Source organism: Manihot esculenta, chromosome 9 (assembly GCF_001659605.2).
Source record: "Manihot esculenta cultivar AM560-2 chromosome 9, M.esculenta_v8, whole genome shotgun sequence".
Classification (NCBI taxonomy): domain Eukaryota; kingdom Viridiplantae; phylum Streptophyta; class Magnoliopsida; order Malpighiales; family Euphorbiaceae; genus Manihot; species Manihot esculenta.
Window position 1 is genome coordinate 6,726,010 of NC_035169.2, and position 19,233 is coordinate 6,745,242.

The 19,233-nt window shown below is 34.1% G+C and overlaps 4 protein-coding genes across 6 annotated transcripts; 2 read left to right on the forward strand and 2 right to left on the reverse strand.

Annotated features, from left to right (window-relative positions):
* The first annotated feature begins 1,002 nt into the window (after nt 1–1,002).
* On the forward strand, nt 1,003–3,971 carry LOC110622100 (non-structural maintenance of chromosomes element 4 homolog B). Of its 3 annotated transcripts, none has more exons than XM_021766484.2 (7): nt 1,003–1,394; nt 1,539–1,619; nt 1,977–2,229; nt 2,314–2,401; nt 2,705–2,924; nt 3,019–3,110; nt 3,442–3,971. In XM_021766484.2, the coding sequence occupies exons 1-7, from the start codon at nt 1,220–1,222 to the stop codon at nt 3,697–3,699; spliced, it is 1,167 nt and encodes a 388-aa protein (XP_021622176.1). In that variant the 5' UTR covers nt 1,003–1,219; the 3' UTR covers nt 3,700–3,971. The 3 variants fall into 3 exon arrangements, with proteins under 3 accessions (XP_021622176.1, XP_021622179.1, XP_021622180.1); XM_021766487.2 differs by having other exon boundaries at nt 2,705–2,909; XM_021766488.2 differs by having other exon boundaries at nt 3,428–3,569.
* Nucleotides 3,972–6,211: 2,240 nt separating this feature from the next.
* Nucleotides 6,212–9,181, reverse strand: LOC110622098 (putative disease resistance protein At1g50180). The gene is made up of 2 exons (XM_021766481.2): nt 6,407–9,181; nt 6,212–6,325 (listed from the first exon to the last, which is right to left on the reverse strand). Exons 1-2 carry the CDS (start codon nt 9,100–9,102, stop codon nt 6,232–6,234), a joined length of 2,790 nt encoding a protein of 929 aa, XP_021622173.1. The 5' UTR covers nt 9,103–9,181; the 3' UTR covers nt 6,212–6,231.
* Nucleotides 9,182–10,371: 1,190 nt separating this feature from the next.
* On the forward strand, nt 10,372–11,129 carry LOC110623464 (11 kDa late embryogenesis abundant protein). Its single transcript, XM_021768424.2, has 2 exons — nt 10,372–10,535; nt 10,712–11,129. Exons 1-2 carry the CDS (start codon nt 10,449–10,451, stop codon nt 10,925–10,927), a joined length of 303 nt encoding a protein of 100 aa, XP_021624116.1. The 5' UTR covers nt 10,372–10,448; the 3' UTR covers nt 10,928–11,129.
* A 1,398-nt stretch (nt 11,130–12,527) lies between these two features.
* On the reverse strand, nt 12,528–16,767 carry LOC110622957 (zinc finger CCCH domain-containing protein 14). Its single transcript, XM_021767724.2, has 3 exons — nt 16,434–16,767; nt 14,832–14,892; nt 12,528–13,600 (listed from the first exon to the last, which is right to left on the reverse strand). Exons 1-3 carry the CDS (start codon nt 16,504–16,506, stop codon nt 12,850–12,852), a joined length of 885 nt encoding a protein of 294 aa, XP_021623416.1. The 5' UTR covers nt 16,507–16,767; the 3' UTR covers nt 12,528–12,849.
* Between the last annotated feature and the right edge of the window lie 2,466 nt (nt 16,768–19,233).

Sequence of the window (19,233 nt, forward strand, 5' to 3'; positions counted from 1 at the left end):
CAAATAAAAGTAAAATGGATAAATTATGTATGGAACTTTTAAATTTAATTCTTAATTTGTTTATTCCAATTCGTAGATGGGAGAAATCTTATACTCAACAAAACAAGGTGGAAAAGAAAATCTAAATCCAAGAATTCAGAAATTAAAAAAATAATAATAAAAAGGAAAATCCTTGCACAAAAAGCTTCCTTTAACAAGTTTGATGGGTAGGATGTAAACGGATAAAAATTAAACTATTTGATTTGAATTTAATTTATATTAGTAATATTTATATTAATTTTAAATTTAATTAAAAAATAATTTAAACTATTTAATTCATTATAGACTCGATTATTATTATCTAAACAAAATTCAAATTAGTTTAATTTTATATATTTTAATTAATAATTTATATAAAATTATTTATCATTAATAATATTTTTTTAAAAATCTAATATTTTTAAAAAAATATTTAAGTTTTAATTTTTAAATAAAAATATATAAAAACTTTTTTTATAAATATTATCATAAAATATATTTTTTATATTAAATTACTCATTTATATAAACGAGTTTAAATAATTCATACTCTACACATAAAACTCAAATCCATCCAAACTCATAATCAGTATTATTTTTTAAATTTAAATTCGTTCTAAATTTAATTATAATTATTTAAATTTATTATATTAGAATTCAATTGGATCGAGTATTTAAAAATGTCCGATCCCATACCATTACTCTTTAATGCTCAGATAAGATATTATATAAAATTTATTTAGTATATAAATTATTTTAAAAATAAAACTACGAATTTTTTTATCTTAATTACTTATTGGATTAGGATTAATTAAGTTTAACAAATAAAAGAATTCAAAAAGAAATCTTTTAAATATATTAATGGGAATTTAGAAAATGATACTTTTCAATTAAAAATTCACACGTGTGCTTCGGGAACCCACACGTTGGTCATCCCTTGAAGGGGAAGTATTCTGCCATTATAAATTAGCCCCATGAAGGAAAGTGAGAGAAACTGAAATGGCTGTGGAAGGTGAAGAGGGAGGAAAAAGACTCTTCAAATTTCTCCATTGCAACGTTTTTATTTTGGATTGCAAGAATTTAGGGTTTTTCTCTTTTGAGTTTTTTCCAATTTCAACAACTACCTTTCACAGCATCAACTTTCCCTCTTTGGTTTCTTGTCCGAGAAGTTGTTCAAGTACTGGAAGTGAAATCCAATATTCATGACCCGACCCGTGAAACGAGAACGGGGCACTGCTTCTGCTTCTTCCAGTGCTAATACTAGTAGTACACGATCGGATGATGGTGGAGACAAGATGAGTGAATCAGGCCGTGCAGTCTCGCCCGGTGGAGCTGCTCTTCGATCACGGTATCTTGCCGTAAAGAACCTTATTATCGGTACCTTCTCATTCTTTGTAGTTTTGTTTTTTAATTTAAAATTTCTGCTTTGCTTGAGAAAAATTAATGATAGTCCAACTATGTTCATTGGACCAAAAAGTTCTCAGATACTAATTATTGTTATTTTTGGAACTGTGTGTATAGACGAAAGGGAGGATATTGGAAAGGTTGATTCTGATAAGTTCCATTCAATCTTTCATGAAGTGGAAAGCTTGCACCAGCTAGGTACTCATTACTGTTGCCCGTTAAGTGATTGGGAGTTGTTGTTTAAATTGTGTTGTTGCTCAGTTTCAGATGGACGCATTTAGTTTTTCTATTTGTTTTTTTTATAAGATTTGATGATAGAGTTTTTTGCTGACTCATGCTCAATCATGAGTAGTCTGTTTTTTGTTATCACACTCATTACTCTGAGTAGTTTGTTTGTGAAGTAATTGAAAAGTGGTTATATTCAAATTTTCTTTAATGCCATTTTTTGGATTTCACTTGCATCTAGCTTTTTTTTTTAATAAATAAATAAAAATTAAGAGTTAATTATGATTTCACTAACTGTTGGTTAACACATCCAACCCCACTGTATTTCAGTACAGAAACCAAGAGAACAAGTTGCTGATGCAGAGGCTCTTTTGGACATCACAAAGTCGCTGGTGACCTTTGTCAAGGCTCAGGGAAATGATGGAATAACTGCCTCAGATTTTATAACTTGTCTTCTTAAGGACTTTGGACAACAAGATGGGCCTACCAGCAGCGCAGAATCTGGCAGGGACATAATGGACTGGAAAAATATTGGAGTTGCAGTATCTGATATATTTAGGAGCTGTCCTGGGTGCCATACAATGTAATATCAACAAAACTTTGTTATTATAATTTATTATTTTATAAAGTTCCAATAGTTATAGATTCACTTTTATTTCTCTCTTAGGATTGGGCCTGTGGATGCTGAATTGAAGGTACGGAAGCCTGTTGTTAGAAAACGTGTCAAACCAACTGAGAGTATTCAGCCTGAAGAGGTAAGATGGTTTCAACCACTTTTTCATATCTCATGAAAAAATGACGGAAGGACTTGCCTTGGACAGCCTCTGAAGAGGACTTTATTGCTTTATGCTTAACAAAAGAACTGAAATTCTCAACCTTTGTTTCATTGATCAGTTGAAACCTGAATCGGCTTGCTTCTTAGTCCTTCAGTGTTCACCCTTGCTCTATAAATGTTATTTATCTGCAATTTTCATGTGTTCCTTGAATGCACTTTTCATAATATCCCCATCCTTCATTGAATTTTTATCCATTATTTCGCCTTCATGAAACTTGTGCAGGTTGTTGATAACCATTTGGCAGAAGAGAGAATAGATACAGACAACAATATGGCAACCATGTTTAATATTTTAAGGAAGAGAAGAAGTGTCAAGCTTGAAAATTTAGTGCTGAATAGGTATTCATTTGCACAGACCGTGGAGAATTTGTTTACTTTGTCATTTCTAGTTAAAGATGGGCGAGCCGAAATAAAAGTGAATGAGAATGGTTGGCATCTAGTTTGTAAGACCCTTCAATGCTTTTCATTCTATATTATTTTACGAGCTGAAGAATAGTTTCTCAGCCGCTCCCTCTCTCTCTTTTCAATGATGTGCAGCTCCAAGGAACGCGGCTGCTGCCAGTGCAGTCCTCTCAGGGGAGGTTGTATACAGGCACTTTATCTTCAGACTTGACTTCAAGGATTGGAAGGTAATTGGATGTTGATCTGATAGTCTAAATTTACATTTGTTGCTATATCTGTGAACTTGTCATCTGGAAATGATTTACAGGACAATGTAAACAGGCTTTCTATAAATATAAACTTGTAAATGCCCTGGCCTAAGATGGTATGATGTTGCTGAACACGTCCAAATGGCTTTTTGTACTTTGCTTTCTCTAATTTGTTCAGCCAACTTGCTTTCAAGTTATAATTTATTTCCTGATTATATATTTGAAAGAACAACTAATTCTTCATTGCGCGTGTATTGTTTCCGAAAATTCTTTCTTTCTTGTAAAACATGTGCCAGTGTGAAATTTGCAGTTGATGATATCATCTGTTGGAGTTGGGGAGGAGGTAATGCCAAATAGGAACCAAATAAACCAATCACGTGATAGCCAACAAAATCCAACGTCTGTAGAATCTCAAGAAGCTGGACCTACCACTCCTATTAGGAAGTTGTCCAGGAACCGTGGCTTGGTGTTACAGGAAGAAACAATTGCGGAAGACTCATCACCTGAGAGTGATAATTCTCGAGCAAGAGCAGCTCTCATTCGGAGAGGAAAGCGGAAGATGAGATGATGGTGGTGGATATAGAGCACTAACTTCGGTTTCCGTAATTAGGATTTGCTTGTAAATTCTTTATCCACTGGCCTTTTGTTCTTCGCAGTTGACAGTATTAAGCAAACTGTGAAATCTCACAAGGCCATAGTGCTTGGGTGGCAGGATATGCTAGTAATCATAATGTAAACTAGACTAGCTGTGTGCCAAAGCTAGGTTTATCAGAAGCAACTAATGAAACATGAAATTAGTATTTGTCCCACTAAATATTGGGACTGTGTTTAATTTGGAAACTTCTTTGCCTAGCAAACATGCATGCCGGTGCATTGAAGCAAGACAGAAATTGTCAAATTATCCTCTCATCGTAAGGGGGGATCAAGTCTTCCCTCATTTTCCCAAGAAATTATCTGGCCAGTACAACAAATGCAAACTAAGCTGTGGGTTCTGTTCATACTAACCTGCAGATAGTTCCTAATGAGTAATCAATCATCATATCAATAAAGCCAATTGCTGCTTAATGGGCCAGACAATTTCAAAAAGCATTAACAGGTTTGAACACAAGCATAATTGTAAGTTGCAGCAAAACAGGTTAAAGTAAAATCATTTATACAGATTCAAGGCAGGTTTTGTGGATTTTTACAAACCATATTTTGGCAGGAAAGTGAAATTATTTCCCCTTTTGGAGTAGATACACTTCAATTATGACGAATCAAAGAGAAGCTAGAAAGTTGTACCGAGTCCAGAGGAAGCACGTGTACAACCATAGAAAGAGGTGAGAGGATCACAAAGAATTTATGAATTTCTACTTCTAAAGAATAAACTAGTGATTATAATAGTGATATTTGAATCCCATACATGCAGTAGATTAATATAGTTACATCAAAAGCCTGTGATGTTTGAGTTTGAGATCGGAAGAAATCCAGAGAGTTAGCTTCTCGTTTTTCTGTTGATCTACAGTTGTTGCCCATAAATTTTGTCTTGTTGATATTTGCGGATTGTCACTTAGAGAATTGAAGAAAAATTAAAAAATAAATGAGGAATGAATAAGTCAATAGGGATAGTTCATCGGTTCCTCTCATTTTTTGTTATATATATATTTTTTAATTTTTATTTCATGTGAAATCTATTTTGATAATTATAAAATAAATTTAATTATTTACATCATCAAATTTTATAATATTAATAAACATGGGTTAATGGACTAACGGTATGAATTCATAGGTGTTTAGACCCTTAATTAAAAATTTTCATTAGATACCTTTTCTTTTATTTAATTTGTCACATCAATAATATTTAAGATAGTAAATAAAAATTCATATTTTTATAATTCTCTATATAAAATTATATATTGTGATATAAATTCATATTTTTCTTTTAGAAGAATGTGGACATGAAATCATTATTAATGAAAATTTTATTTTATTTCCATCTTTTCCTCCTTTTACTTCCTTGGTTAATCACATGAACCAATCAATATGATTAAGTGACAATCTTCTCTTTTTTAAGAGTTTCTATTTACAAAAAATAATCACAAATAATTAAAAAAAAAAAAAAAAACTTCAATACATTTTATGGAATTATATTGTTGAAGATTATAAGGTCTGTATAACATACTCACTAATTATATTATAGTTGGTTAATATAGAAATTTTTTTGTTAACAAATCTGTGGTTTATAATAATACAAGGAGGATACGTGTCAGATTTACAGCTTAAAATGAGGTAATAAATTTGCATTTCACAAGAAATTTTAAAAAAATAATAAAATTAATTTTTTTTTCTGAAAAATTAATTTATTTAGATGCCTATAAATTAGAATTGCATGGTTAAGCAAAGAATACAATAATCTAATTTGAGAGAGAGAGAGAGAGAGAAGAGTAAGGGAAGAAAAGATGATGAAACCAAAAACTCTTCTCTTTCTTTTTTGTATTATGTTATTGGCCGTGTCCAGCGTCGCTATAGGTAAATTTTCATATTTATGATTTATTATTATAATGAAGTAAGAAATTAAATTAAAGTAATTTTTTTTTTATTTTTAATTTTATTTGATATGTAGGGGATGTGACTTGGTGCCCTGTGGAGGAGAAACTCCAAGGTGGTTGTGAAGCCATCGGCGGCGAATTTGTGTGCTTTGTTCATTTTTCACGCAAGTATGGTTTAGAAATGATGCCAAAGAATTGTAAATGCAGCCCTTCTGGATCTGATCAGAAACTGTGCACTTGTGATATTATTTGTTGAAACAGAGTGCTATAATTAATTACCCTCTCTTACTAATAAAATATTGCTTATTATTTTCATTTATTTTTATTTTTCACATTTATTATTTTTCTATTTTCATCCAACAGATTATATTTTGTTCATTAGGCATTTGTTCATTAGGCACCTTCTCAATCATTAGAAACATCAACAAGGGTGAGAGCCATTAGTTCATTAGGCACCTTCTCAATCATTAGCAGAATGCACTAAGCTAAAGCATAAGCCAGAGAATTGCTTGGGGAGGAACAAAAGAAAAAAACAATATAATGAAAAGAATTGAACAGAAATGCAATCAGAATTACCTTCTTGAGGATTGCAGAAATGGCCTGGGAAGCATTGGAGACCTGGTTTTCCAACAGAAGTAAATTCCAAGCATTTCACAAATGAGGACTCTGTAAGAATAAATTAATAAGATGATGTTGCAAATGCATTAAAATAAAAGAAGTAAACAAATAAATATGATTTTAGTCTACATTCTTATGACAATGGATGGTATATGCTGAACTTTATGCCAATCACTCCCACAATCTTGTTGAATCCTAGCTTCAAATTCATCAGCCATACCCTCTATGACCACTTCTTTAAGAGTGGTAATATACTGCAATCCTTCAGGAATCATCTTCAGATTTTCACAATCATGGATGATCAAGCGTCTAAGACCTGGCATGGCTCCTACATCAATCCTCCACTCCTCTAACTTTTCCAATTCTCGGATTTCTAAGCAATGAAGCTTAGGAAATCCACCTGATGAGCAGACCATTTCCTTTTCACAAAAGGAATTTGACAGCAACCTGAGCATCTTAAGATTGGGTAGTCTCTCCATTGTTACAAATGAGTCGTGCTCAAGCTGTGACATTTCCAGGCATAGTTTAGTGAGATTCGGTTGGATTTCTCCAGGGTCAGGAAGCTTGTCCATAGCGCCTGAAAGATGCAGCTTGTAAATGTTGGGTAATTTAAAGATCAACCTCAAAACTGGATCCGAAATAGGATCAGCTCCCTTTAACTGAAGAATCTCTAAACTGCTTAATTTGACTAAAGCATTGGACAATGCCTCAGTTTGAGAAACATGGTATCCCTCAATGCCCAATTTCCTAAGGTTTGTCAGCTTGCCAAGGAAATTAGGAACCCAATTATTTCCATATATTGAGACGGTTGATAATGTTCTGAGATTTGTTGCAGAAACATGATCTGGGAAACGCCCTGTTATTGCAATCCTGTGGAAATACAGGCGCCTTAAACTTTGCATCTTCCATAACTCTTTTGGCATTCTGCTAAGCTTGGTAGCCCTAATGTCAAGAGTTTGTAGCTTGCTCAAGTTGTTTATGGGGAATGAGAACCTCTTCAAACCAGTATTCTTCAACCCCAAGTGCCGCAAATGAATGAGTTCCCCAGTTGCTTTTGGCAATATAGATACAATAGCACCCTGGAGATCAAGCACTCGAAGCAATTTGTGGCAGTCACCGAAGTGTGTCCATTGATGACTCTGAAGGTATTCATCAGACGTTGTGAAGCGTAGCAAAGAACGAAGGTGAAGATTCGAGTGCCTTAGGTGCAGGTACATATCAAGAGTGGTATGGATTGCGATTCTACGAGCTCTAATCATTGAATCACAAGTATAACCATCAAGGATTTCTAGAAACTTACATTCTTTAGCCTCAGATATTGCAAGGTCTCTCAGAAGATCATGAATTCGGCAAGCCTTGATTTTACCATCATACCTCCTCTCCACTACTTGAACCATGCTCCTGTCAATCAACTCTTCCAAGAAATCTTCTGCAACGTCTTCCATAGCTTCTTCTCCCCTTTGCTGAACAAATCCTTCAGCTATCCAAAATAGCATTAGTTTTGGAGCAGGAATTTCCAAGTCTTCAGGGAAAAGACCAAAGTAAAGGAAACAAGGCTTCAGGTAGTATGGCAAGTCATTGTAACTCAGAGCCAGAATTTCTAACAGCTTATTAGGATCATGAGTCAGCTGCCAATTTACACTCTGCAGCACCCTCGACCAAACACAAGTGGTTTTCTCTTTTCTAGATAAAAGCCCTCCTAGAATGACGATTGCAAGGGGCAAGCCTCCACACTTGGCAACTATTTGTTTTCCTAATCTCTCCAGCTCTGGAGGACAAGCAAATGAACCAGTTTCCACCAGCATTGGAAAGGCTTTCTTCGTAAACAGCTGCCAACTCTTAGCAGCACTCAAAAAATGTAGCTCATGCAGAGGGCTGCTCGGATCGGCATGCATAGCTACTTCCTTAATGCGGGTAGTAAACAACAGTTTACTACCATTCATGACATCTGGAAAGATGGCTTTCAAGTCATCCCAAACTTCAATTTTCCATATATCATCCAAGACGATCAAATACCTCTTCTTGCTCAAAACCCTGTAAAGTTTCTCCTCTAGATCATCTTTATTCATTGCAGCTAAGTTGTCTTTGCTAATGCTCAAAACCCTTCTTCCAATCTCATGTAAAATCTCTCTTGCTCTGTAGTCTTGAGAAACATAAACCCATGCACAAAGATCAAAATGCCTCTTAACCTCGGTACAATTATACACTTTCTTGGCTAAAGTAGTCTTTCCCAAGCCCCCCATCCCAACAATAGAAATCACTCTCCTCCTCAATAACCTTAGATCTACCAATCGCAATACCAACATGTTAATGTCTTCATCGAATCCAATAACATCATGATTATCAACATGGGGGGAGGATCGTCTTCGCTCACGCATTTTCTCGCACACATAAGGGGCATTATCCCCTCCAATGTTTTCAATCCCATAAGTAACTCTACCAGTGGAAATCTCACAAATCCTCCTCTTAATACTCCGTATATCCTCAGCAAGTTGACGCCTTGCTGCCAAATCTCTGAAGCAGTATTTGAATTTTGCAGTGAACCCCATTAATCCAGATCTTCTTCTTTGGCATGCTAACTTGAGGACGAAGGTGTCGATGATGTCTTCAACATCAAAGGCAACATCTCTTATGTCTCTCACCCAGTTATTGACCCTCATATCACCCTTTTGCTTGGCGTCTGCATCCTTCAAGAAGCACTGCATCCGAGTCAACTCCCTCTCAATTGACTCAACTTGGTATTGGACATCATAGAGGGATGTTACTTCTTCTATGAGCAAATCGCCTAGCTTTTGTACGACAAATGAAACCACAGCTTCTGCCATTTTTGTTATCAAGCTTCAGGAACCAAGTCTTAGATTAGTGTTTAAAATCTTACCCTTTGTTTGGATGTGAAGAGAAAATAAAAGAAAAGAAATTAATAAAAAAGAAATCGATTTCATTAATAAAAAAGAAATCAATAAAAAAGAAAAGAAATTTAAATTTATTTTAAATTTCATTAAAGCTCTCAAATATTATATATTTTAATTAATAATTTAAAAAAATATATATTTTTCATTAATAATTTTTTAAAAAAATTTAATATTTCTAAAAAAATATTTAAATTCTAAATTTTAAATAAAAACATATGAAAAATTTATAAATATTATTATAAAATATAATTTTTAATTAAATTAATTATTTATATAAATGATTTCAAACCATGAATATTTCATACATAAAATTTAAATTTAATTTAAATTTATCACGAATATCAATTTTTAAATTAAATCTCTTTATAAATTCAATTATAACTTTTCAAACAAATTTTATTATAATTGGATCAATAAGATATTCAAAAATTCTCCATCCCTAATCCAAATCTATGTGTTTATCTAGTTGTTCACCATGTAATTTCAATTGAAGAAGCTGCCAAGAATTATATACACATAAAATTATTTTTCCCTATTTTACCTCCTATAAAGAAAAACAAATATTTTATTAATAATTGGGGATTAATTTTTATAAATTTAGATTAAAAGAGAAATTTGTAACTAAAAAATATTAAATGAAAAAGTAATTATATACAATTTAATAATTTTAAGAAATTTAAAATAAATTTTTTTATGAAAAATTTCATAGTACAAGTATTATATATGAGAATTGTATTACCATAATTATGATAAATTTTACATATATTATGTTATAATCAATTATTAACCTATAGAATAATCGAATTTCTTGTGCTACTCTATTTTCCGGGAAAAAAAAAAAACAGAAGATTTCTTCAATTGACCTATAAAATTTCTACCAATAATCCGGGCTGCAAGCGTGCAACAAGACCAAGAGCAAATTCTTCGGGTCTAGAGGAAAAGACCAAAAGAGAAGACCTAGAAATGGATGGAACCGACACGCGTAGCAACTGCCTGCTTCATGTCGCCACACAAACATCTAAAACTCGCCACGTATAAAAATCTTCAGAGTTACAATTCACGTGTCAGAACAAGCGGATGACGATTACTCACAGGAACCCACGTGTCCCCTAACAGTTGCCACCTGTGAGCACAACAGAAGCTCTTGTTTGCCTATATAAAGTTGGAACTGTTAATCACGGGTCACCATCAAAGTCCAAATCCTACAATAAGTTCAAGTTTTTGGGTGAAAGAAGAAGAAGAAGAAGAAGAGAACAAAGATGCAGTCCATGAAGGAAGGCGCCGCTAACGCTGCAGCCTCTGCGAAGGCTGGCATGGAGAAGACCAAAGCCTCCATCCAAGAGAAGGTCCTTTATACTAACGTCTCCTCTTTTTGTTTAAATTTTTTTTATGATCACTTTTATTTACTTTAGGATTTTGGATTGTTTTTTTCAAAAAAATTTTTGATCTTATTAAATTTTTCGTTGAGACAGAAGTGATAAGTAAATTAAGTTTATTCATTGGGACTTTTTGTGAGTTGCAGGGGGAGAAGATGACAGCACATGATCCAATGGAGAAGGAAATGGCAACTGAAAAGAAGGAAGAGAGGAAGGCAGAGGCAGAATTAAGGAAACAGGAGGCGCGTGAAGAGAACGCAGCAGCCAAGCAGGCAGCCAGGGCTGGTGGCCATACAACCTACACGACGGGTGCTCCCGGAGCTGCTTATGGCGGCGCCACCGGTCACGACCCCCGTGTTTAGATGGCAGTAGGGCACTGTCTGGTGGTGGAATGGGTCAATCAGTTGTTGATTCACTGTGCTTTTGTATTCTCCTTTTCCTTTTTGGTGGGTTAGTATGAGTAAAAAAATAAATTAAAAAAAAAAAAAAAACTGTGGTGATGTAATTTTCTTTTGTTGTGGAGACTTTTTTTTAGCAGTTGAATAAAAGTTGTCTTTTTCCCCATCTTATTTTCCTTTTATTTTATAGTCAAATGAAAAACGAAGTGTTTTTATTTTTTGGAAAATCTATTAAACAAGAGATATATTGAAAAGGGGCGAATATAAAAGAAAATGGAGAAGCAACTAATTCAAATGCAAGTTTTTTTTTTATTTTAAGTTTTTGTGAGTGAAGGAAGAAATAGTTCTGTAAGGGAATCGAAAACAGAAGACGTACAAAAACTTCTGCTGTTGTTGTAATGTTAATGCTTGAAGCACCTGGTTTGCCTGGTTATAATTATTTCAGTCGATCTGCAGATTTTGAGTTCGGTCTCCATCCGGTTATACTCTTCATTTAAATGTTGTTGGCTTATCTTTTGTAAAACAAAATTGCTTTGGTAGTGAAAATTGAAAGAGAGTAGCAAAAATAATGATAAATTGTAATGGCATGATATAAATAATTGAACGGCTAAATTATAGAAATATACTTTTTTGCCAGTTTCTAAATTTGGGAAAAAAAATAAAGCCAGCTCCGTTAGTTGTCCAGTTCAACAAACAATCTCCTTACTTTTTAAAAATATTAATTATTAATGGAAACGTAAATGTTAGTCTATTAGAACTAAAACAAGTTTAGATATTCAAGTAATAATCATTGATTTTAGGAGGGCTTCAAATAAATTACAATAAACTGTGATTGATTACAAACAAACTTTGGTGAAAAGATTGTGATTCAAGTGGATAAGTTCTGCAAGTGACTTACATTGGTACGTTTCTTCTGTCTCAGAAAAATTAGCACATTGCATGGACTACAAACTTTGATGTACTCGTTTTTCTGGTTAATTGAATTATTTAGGATACACAGCTGATTATTCCGAATATTAATCCTGTATGCTTGAACACAAATGCATGACATACAAATTAATTAACGGACACGAATATTTAGTTGATTTTTGGTTAGCATTGAAAATAATACAAAAAGGGAGAGTTGTTGTTGAATTGTTCCAAAAACATTAATAGTCTAATTGTTATATTTCGAGAATGCTTTGATTCTGTCACACGCTTTCACCTCTCCCATCAAATTTTCTCAACTTTTGCCCCCATTGGTGATGAACACTTGTCTTCTTTGAGTATTACTCTTGTAGACGTTTTCAATTCTGAAATTTTACCGTCTCTCATTGAAAACTATATTAATCAAACGACAAAAATTAAATCTTTTATTTTAAAAATTTACAAGAATCATATAATGTTTTTTCCGTTAAAATGTACCAGCAATGCGTAAGATGACAACTTACCCACATCGAGATGCATGTAGCTATTTTTTTCATTTAAATCTTTTTCCCAATTTAAGTAACTTGCATTACAAATGAATGCTACTTTGAAATGAAACCATTGCCTTAACAATGCAAGTCATAATATGACAAATTAATTAAAGGAAACGAAACGTTCTAATTGCAGGATTTCTAGCGAGTTGAACAAAATCTTCTTCCCACGGACACAATACCATGTCAAATACAAACAAGCTAACGCACAGCACTAAAAATTCGGAACGAGTGAAGAAAAGGGTGACTATAGCTATGATAGATCTAATAAACTCAAAAAAGAAAAAAGCAGAAAAACTCAGTTAATGGTTTCATCGCTGTCACTTAGCAGCATTGCACAGCCATCACCTTTAAGCAGAGCTCTCATTAATACAAAAGATAGAACAACAGCATGTGCACTCAACTAACTACGACAACTGATGGGCCTCATCACATCCCTGACTTGCGTAATTCAGCAGCTCCATGAGCAAAGTGGCATCTTTGACCAAAGCTGCATGACCCTTTGCTAAAATTTTCACATATCTTAGTTTTGAAGTTGCTTCCTGCATGGCCACCCCCAGCCACTCCAATGGATTTTGCTGGGGCATTTGCAGCACTAACACTGGCGATTAGGTCTGAAACCATGGCGCTGGCTTGCTTAATCTGTTCAAATGATCCCTCAAATTCGATGTTCCTGAGATTAGGATCCGTCTCATGTTCCCTGATGGATAACTTGGCTCCTGTTTGGCGGCAGATCTGCTTGGAATTCACACCACCTTTACCAATGATTGCTCCAGCAAGGGAAGCTTCCACACTGATTTTTGCAGTGGCTGAGGCGCCAAAGCCAGCAGCAAGACCAGGTGAAGGGGGTTCCATCCGACCACCCATACGGCCTGGAAGGGCTCCAATAGCACGAGGATCTTCATGGGAGGGAGCAATAGGCCTGCCAAGTTCCCACTCACCATGTGCAAAATGGCATTTATCCCCAAACTTGCAACCTTCAGCAGAATTATATTTGTTGCACATGCGACTCTTAACTGCAGGTGGAGCAGAACCATTAGAAACTGCTGGTGCAGCTGCCATGTTTCTAGAAACTGGAGTGACAGCTGGCCCCAAATTCATCATCTGGGCTACAGCATTGTAGCCACCTGGAACATAGTGCAGAAAATGGCAGCTCTCACCAAACGGACAGCCAGCCGTACTGCAATCCAAGCAGAATAGATCAAATCAGTTTCACAAATCAATCCACCAAATATATGAAAATTGTAGGAACCGAAAGAAACAAGGCCTGCAACTGGTACTAAGACTTTACCAAAGAAAATCAAGATGCTTCACAAGAATGATTCTGATACTCTAACAAACTCAAACAGAAAAACCAAGAAATTTGAAATATTTCAAATACAGGTTCATTATCAAGATGTCATGCAGTACCAAAGCAAAGTCCACAGAAAGGGAAAAGAACCAAAGCCTATGTTAAATTAACATTCATGTGGAGTCCAACCTCTGTAAAGGTGATAAAATTAGAAACTGAAAGGCCTTTATCATATACTAGAGCATTCATACAGCACCAGCTGTAATAACATGAAAAATTTAACTATAGATCTTATCAGGTTACGAAGTAAACCAAGAAAAATTATTGCCTGTCATACATACCTGTGTGCAATTCATCAACTTTCATTGGTTACCTTGTTTATGAGTAAACTTACTGCTAGAAGGTTAGGTTCAATAGCACAAACAGTCCACTGCTATTCATCTTACTTTATATACGAGTTACCAACAGAAAGTTGTGTTCAATAGCTGTAACAAAACACTTAACACTGGGAAATTTAGCATTCGATATTACTTCACCACTTCATATGAGTTGAAGAAAAATGTTTGCATTATTGTGCCATGACATCCATATAAATCAATTAAGTAGACCATGTATCTAGTTAATTACACTAATTAACTTGACTGACAAAGCAATTAACTGTACAACAGCTATAAATACACACTTCACTAGAGCATTTCATAATCTTATCTTATTTGCTGCTAGAAGGTTGGGTTCAATAGCACAAACAGTCCACTGCTGTTCATATTACTTAGGTAGGTTCTTTATTTATGACTTACCAACAGAAAGTTGTGTTCAATAGCTGTAACAAAACACTTAACACTGGGAATTCAATACTATATTCATGACTTCATCATATGAGTGGAAGAAAATGTTTGCAATATTGAGCCATGACAACCATATAAATCAATTAAGTAGACAATGTATTTAGTAAATTACATTAATTAACTTGACTTACAATACCTGTGTAACAGCTATAAATACCCACTTCATTAGAGCATTTTATAATCTTATCTTGTAAAATAATAAATTAAATTATTACAATAACTTATAACATTAAAGAAAATGTGATTCAAATACTTAAGTGAGAAAAGATCTGAACCTGAAAAACTTGGTGCATGGCTTCGATTTGCTTCCTACACCAGTTGATAAGGAGTCCATTTCTGTTACAAGACATTAACTACCTGTTCTTAGTTAACATGTCTACAGGTTTTTAATTTATTTTAATCCAGAATAGATTAAAATAATGATTGAAGCTTCCGTAAGTAGATTTTCAAAATATACAAGGGTCATAAATTATGGTAAAAAGATATCCATTGACAATTAAGTTCTAATGTCTGTCTCATTCCTACATAGCATCCACCAACATTTTAACTTAACTCCCAAGTTGTAATTCCAACAACTTAACACCCTCTATGAATAGTCCAACAAATTTCTTCCAATAGCATTAAAAAGTTAAAAATTGATTTGGGTGCCACCATAGGTGGTTTCTTATTATCCCATACCAAGCACACACACACATTCATTAAAGAGAGAGAGAGAGGATCAAGCAGGCAAGTAAAACCAACAATAGTTGGTGTAAAACCAGACTTGTGCATAAAAAATAGTTATTGTTTTTTGATAAGCAAAAAGCAAACAGACTATATGAAATTGGCATAGAGGACGGCTATCTGTGTAACTAAATGACAGTTAAAAAGCCACACACCATATATTCAGGCTTTCTATGAATAGCAAAGAATTACAGACTGTACTGGAAAAGGACAACTATACAATATATTAAAGGAACAGTAGTACACAGAAAAATAATCATATATGAATCGATTAAGCTATTTTTGTTTCAGAAAAATGCTTATGAAATAAAATCATCTGCAAGGGGTCAGAGCATGTAAGAAAAATAATAGAACAGAAATCACTTTTCTGGTTGAAAGAAAAATATTAACTATTGTCAAGGTGGAAGAACCTCCAAACTTGCAGAAACTCACAAACAAAACTATAGACACACCAGCCATGGCAAACAACTATCAAATATTGCTGGCAGTCACAGGTTTTTGCTTTAAAGAAATCAATTTTTCCATTGTGCTCCAAATGCCTCATTGTTTAGACCAACTGAAAGATAGAGTTTTTCCAAATTAATTTCTACATATATATAAGAAAATGACAACCAACCAATGATGTTTTTCCAGTGTTGCATAAGGAGAATTCAAGGAAATAAAACTAGCCAAAACAGCAGAACATGTATGCCACATAGTGATAAGGATTAAGGATCTGCAAAAGGATAATGTCACTATGGGAATATTTTTCATCGGAATTGAATATTATCATTAAACCTCTTTCAATATTTCACTCCATAGTTCTGTCGGTTTCAGAACTCTGGTCCAATATTCAAGTGCATCAAGCAACAATCCCCAACATGTACAAAAAAGGGCCTCGTTAAGTGAAAATACGACTCCAGCCTTGGTACAACACTGCAGTTCACAACTAACAGCAAAACTATGCTCAAAAGCATATACAGAGACATCAACAATATGAGCGAACTCTGCTTAAAATTTAACTGGTAATAAGCAGAAACCCACCAATTCTACATTTAACACATTAATCCCAAAACTAATGCTTCAATCTCGTTACGTATAAGACCAAAGAGCATTGCAAAACGAAATAAATAAAACAACAGTTTAAGTAACGCCAGAAAAAGAAAATAACTTACCATGCTTAGATTTCTTGAATCCTCCATTAGCGTTGAAGCCAGCTTCGGGCCTCCCTCTCTTTCTTAAGTCCATCAATTTACCACTAGTACAGATCCAGAACCACGAAACGAACACAAGCGCCGAAACCCAGACTAAAAACCGAATCAAAGAATAGATGAACTAACCCTAGAGAATAAGAACAGTACAAGATAAGCCCTAACCCTAAAATTGAGAAGATATAATTAATGGCCGAAGAAAAAACCCTAACCCTAGAAAAGGGTTTTTTGAAGAGAGAGAAGGGGAAGTGATAGCGCTCGTAAAAATTTTGAGAGATTCGAAAAGTAGAAGATATCAGAAATTAATACCGATTTTTATATATATATATATAATAAAAATAATAGGAGAACAAGTAATTAATTACTTTTTTAATTTATTGGGGATTTAAAATCGTGGCTTAAATATAGTTAACGGCTCCAATTGAATTCCGTTTGCTGTTCATTGAGGAAAAAAAAATTGTCATTAAGTTTTAATTAATTGTTTATTATCAAAAATAATTTTTTTAAAAAAATCCATTAAAACGTCGGTTTGTTTTATTTTGATGATTGCTTCATCGGTTCGTTCGTTTTAACCGTTACTTAGAAAATATAATTTCAGTGAAGATACAAGCAAAGCAGCAGTATTGACACTCCACATATTTTATATTTAAAAAAATCCATTAAGATGGATATAATTTTATTTTCGATCAATTTATTTTGTATTTTTTTCCTAAATGTTTCTAAAAATAATAAATAAATGTATTAAATTTTTATTTTTTATTAATTAGTTTTACAAATTTTTATTATTACTTATAATTTATAATTATATTTTTTTTTAAAGCAAAACTAGTAATTGTATTAATAAAACTTCATGAAATAAAAAGGGATATCATTCCAAATAAAGAGGCGACTATACCTAGTAGATTTTCTAGCCAAAGTATGAGCAGTTAAAATAATATTACGACAAGAGACGACTATACCTAATAGATTCTCTAGTCAAAGTAGCATTACGACGAACTTATCTAACAGAAATATTAGTTATAAAGTCTAATAAAAATTTACAATCATTCAAAATCAAACCCCTATATAAGGTAATTTGGTAAAAATGTTCCTCTTTCTTTCCCATCTTGAGCATAAATCATTAAAGTCTTCTGAACAAAGTCACGGAATAGAGTTTCTACGATATAAAGCTTGAATAAGGTTCCAAGACTGACATCGTCGTTGCGATTCCAAAAATCCATAATAACTAGTAAACATCCATTGAACATTACCTGCTGAAATAACCGAATCAATAAAATTTGAAGAAAAGTCAATCACAGAAACAACACATGACTCTTCCACATTAACGAAAGGTCTCCTCCCAATCCTTATCTATTGACTGAGAAGCAACCATCAAAATGTAAAAAACTATGAAAAAATTCCATACGAAAACTAAGAGTTTTTGTTTCCATCAAAAATAAAATGTCCGTTTGTAACTAGTAATCAAATCTTTCAATGCATTAATTATCTGAGGATTGCCGAGTCCTCGGCAGTTTCAATACAAGACGATCATTTCTTTCAACTATTCCGACCTTTGACAAAATGAATCGCTTCACTGTTGCCTGTCAAATTAACATTCGCAGGGGTGCGGTTAGAGGCATCCTGTTGAGAGAAAATAAAACCTATAACAATGTTATGTTTAGTGTTTCTTGGTCTTTTTTTAGTATCATCATTTATTCGGGCTGCAATCTCCTCATCAAGCTTATTAGAACTGCCTTGTCCCACAGAATTCTTGTCCATGTCCATAATATGGTTCTCAGTCTCCTTATTTACAATGGGTTGACTTTTGCCAAATAAGGAGAATTGTCTATTATGTGCTGCCAAATTAGTGTTTTCAAAATTGCTAGTTGATGCTAATCCCGCCACAAATCCCAGCGGAGCAGAATTGCCAGAATCACGCAGTCACAGGCTTGTCGGTCTCTGGTTCCGACAAACAGGTGTTCTGAGGAAATCACCCTAATCAAACTTGATATCTTCTTTCTTCTACCTTAGCAGCAAGTCACAAAAAGTCTCCACATGACCCAGTTTCCCACATAGATTTCAAAAAATAGTTAGCTTTTGTAACGACCCGAAAATCAGACCGCTATCGGCGCTAGGATCCGGGTCGACTTAAGGCCGCCGGAACCCGTAGCAAGCCTAACATATAACCTGTAAACCTGTATAATCCCATACATGATCAACAACATGCATAAAAATTTAAAACTTTTCCTTCACATATCCAACTCAACCTGAACATACATATACATAGTCATGATCATAATCGTGATCCCTCTGTGGGATCTCATCAATGCCCCAACGGGCGATACAACATGAGATGAGTTGGCTTCCATCTGTAACATCAAATATCTAAGATCATGCATCAACAAGGGATTACAATACTCATAGGGTCAAGCACATCTATAACCTCAATATACTTCATTTTATAACATACTGAAATCTCTTACATTACATCATAGTACAATTGTCATGTCCACAATCTAACTATTACATAGACATACTTCAAACTCTGGCTAACCTCCTGGTCTACCCTGTACCTGCACATCTGGGGTTAGGGGAGAGGGGTGAGCTACAAAGCCCAGTGAGCAGAATAGTGAAATCATATATTAAAATTTCATGCCATTATGTAACGCAACACATCACAACTAATCACATCTCGGATGGTATTGTCACCAATAGTCCTCTACATAGTCCAACTGTGCCGGGACGTAGAATGGGTACAACCGGTCTTTCTCTTAACATAACATAT

Excerpts from the sequence above, each read along its gene's own strand:
- LOC110622100 (XM_021766484.2), top strand. The coding sequence starts at position 1,220 with ATGACCCGACCCGTGAAACGAGAACGGGGCACTGCTTCTGCTTCTTCC. Across the intron at positions 1,395-1,538 it reads CGTAAAGAACCTTATTATCG|ACGAAAGGGAGGATATTGGA; the intron begins GTACCTTCTCAT and ends CTGTGTGTATAG. Across the intron at positions 2,402-2,704 it reads AGAGTATTCAGCCTGAAGAG|GTTGTTGATAACCATTTGGC; the intron begins GTAAGATGGTTT and ends AAACTTGTGCAG.
- LOC110622957 (XM_021767724.2), bottom strand. The coding sequence starts at position 16,506 with ATGGACTTAAGAAAGAGAGGGAGGCCCGAAGCTGGCTTCAACGCTAAT. Across the intron at positions 14,893-16,433 it reads ATTCAAGAAATCTAAGCATG|AAATGGACTCCTTATCAACT; the intron begins GTAAGTTATTTT and ends GTCTTGTAACAG. Across the intron at positions 13,601-14,831 it reads CCATGCACCAAGTTTTTCAG|TACGGCTGGCTGTCCGTTTG; the intron begins GTTCAGATCTTT and ends CTTGGATTGCAG.
- LOC110622098 (XM_021766481.2), bottom strand. The coding sequence starts at position 9,102 with ATGGCAGAAGCTGTGGTTTCATTTGTCGTACAAAAGCTAGGCGATTTG. Across the intron at positions 6,326-6,406 it reads CCATCCATTGTCATAAGAAT|AGTCCTCATTTGTGAAATGC; the intron begins GTAGACTAAAAT and ends TTATTCTTACAG.
- LOC110623464 (XM_021768424.2), top strand. The coding sequence starts at position 10,449 with ATGCAGTCCATGAAGGAAGGCGCCGCTAACGCTGCAGCCTCTGCGAAG. Across the intron at positions 10,536-10,711 it reads AAGCCTCCATCCAAGAGAAG|GGGGAGAAGATGACAGCACA; the intron begins GTCCTTTATACT and ends TGTGAGTTGCAG.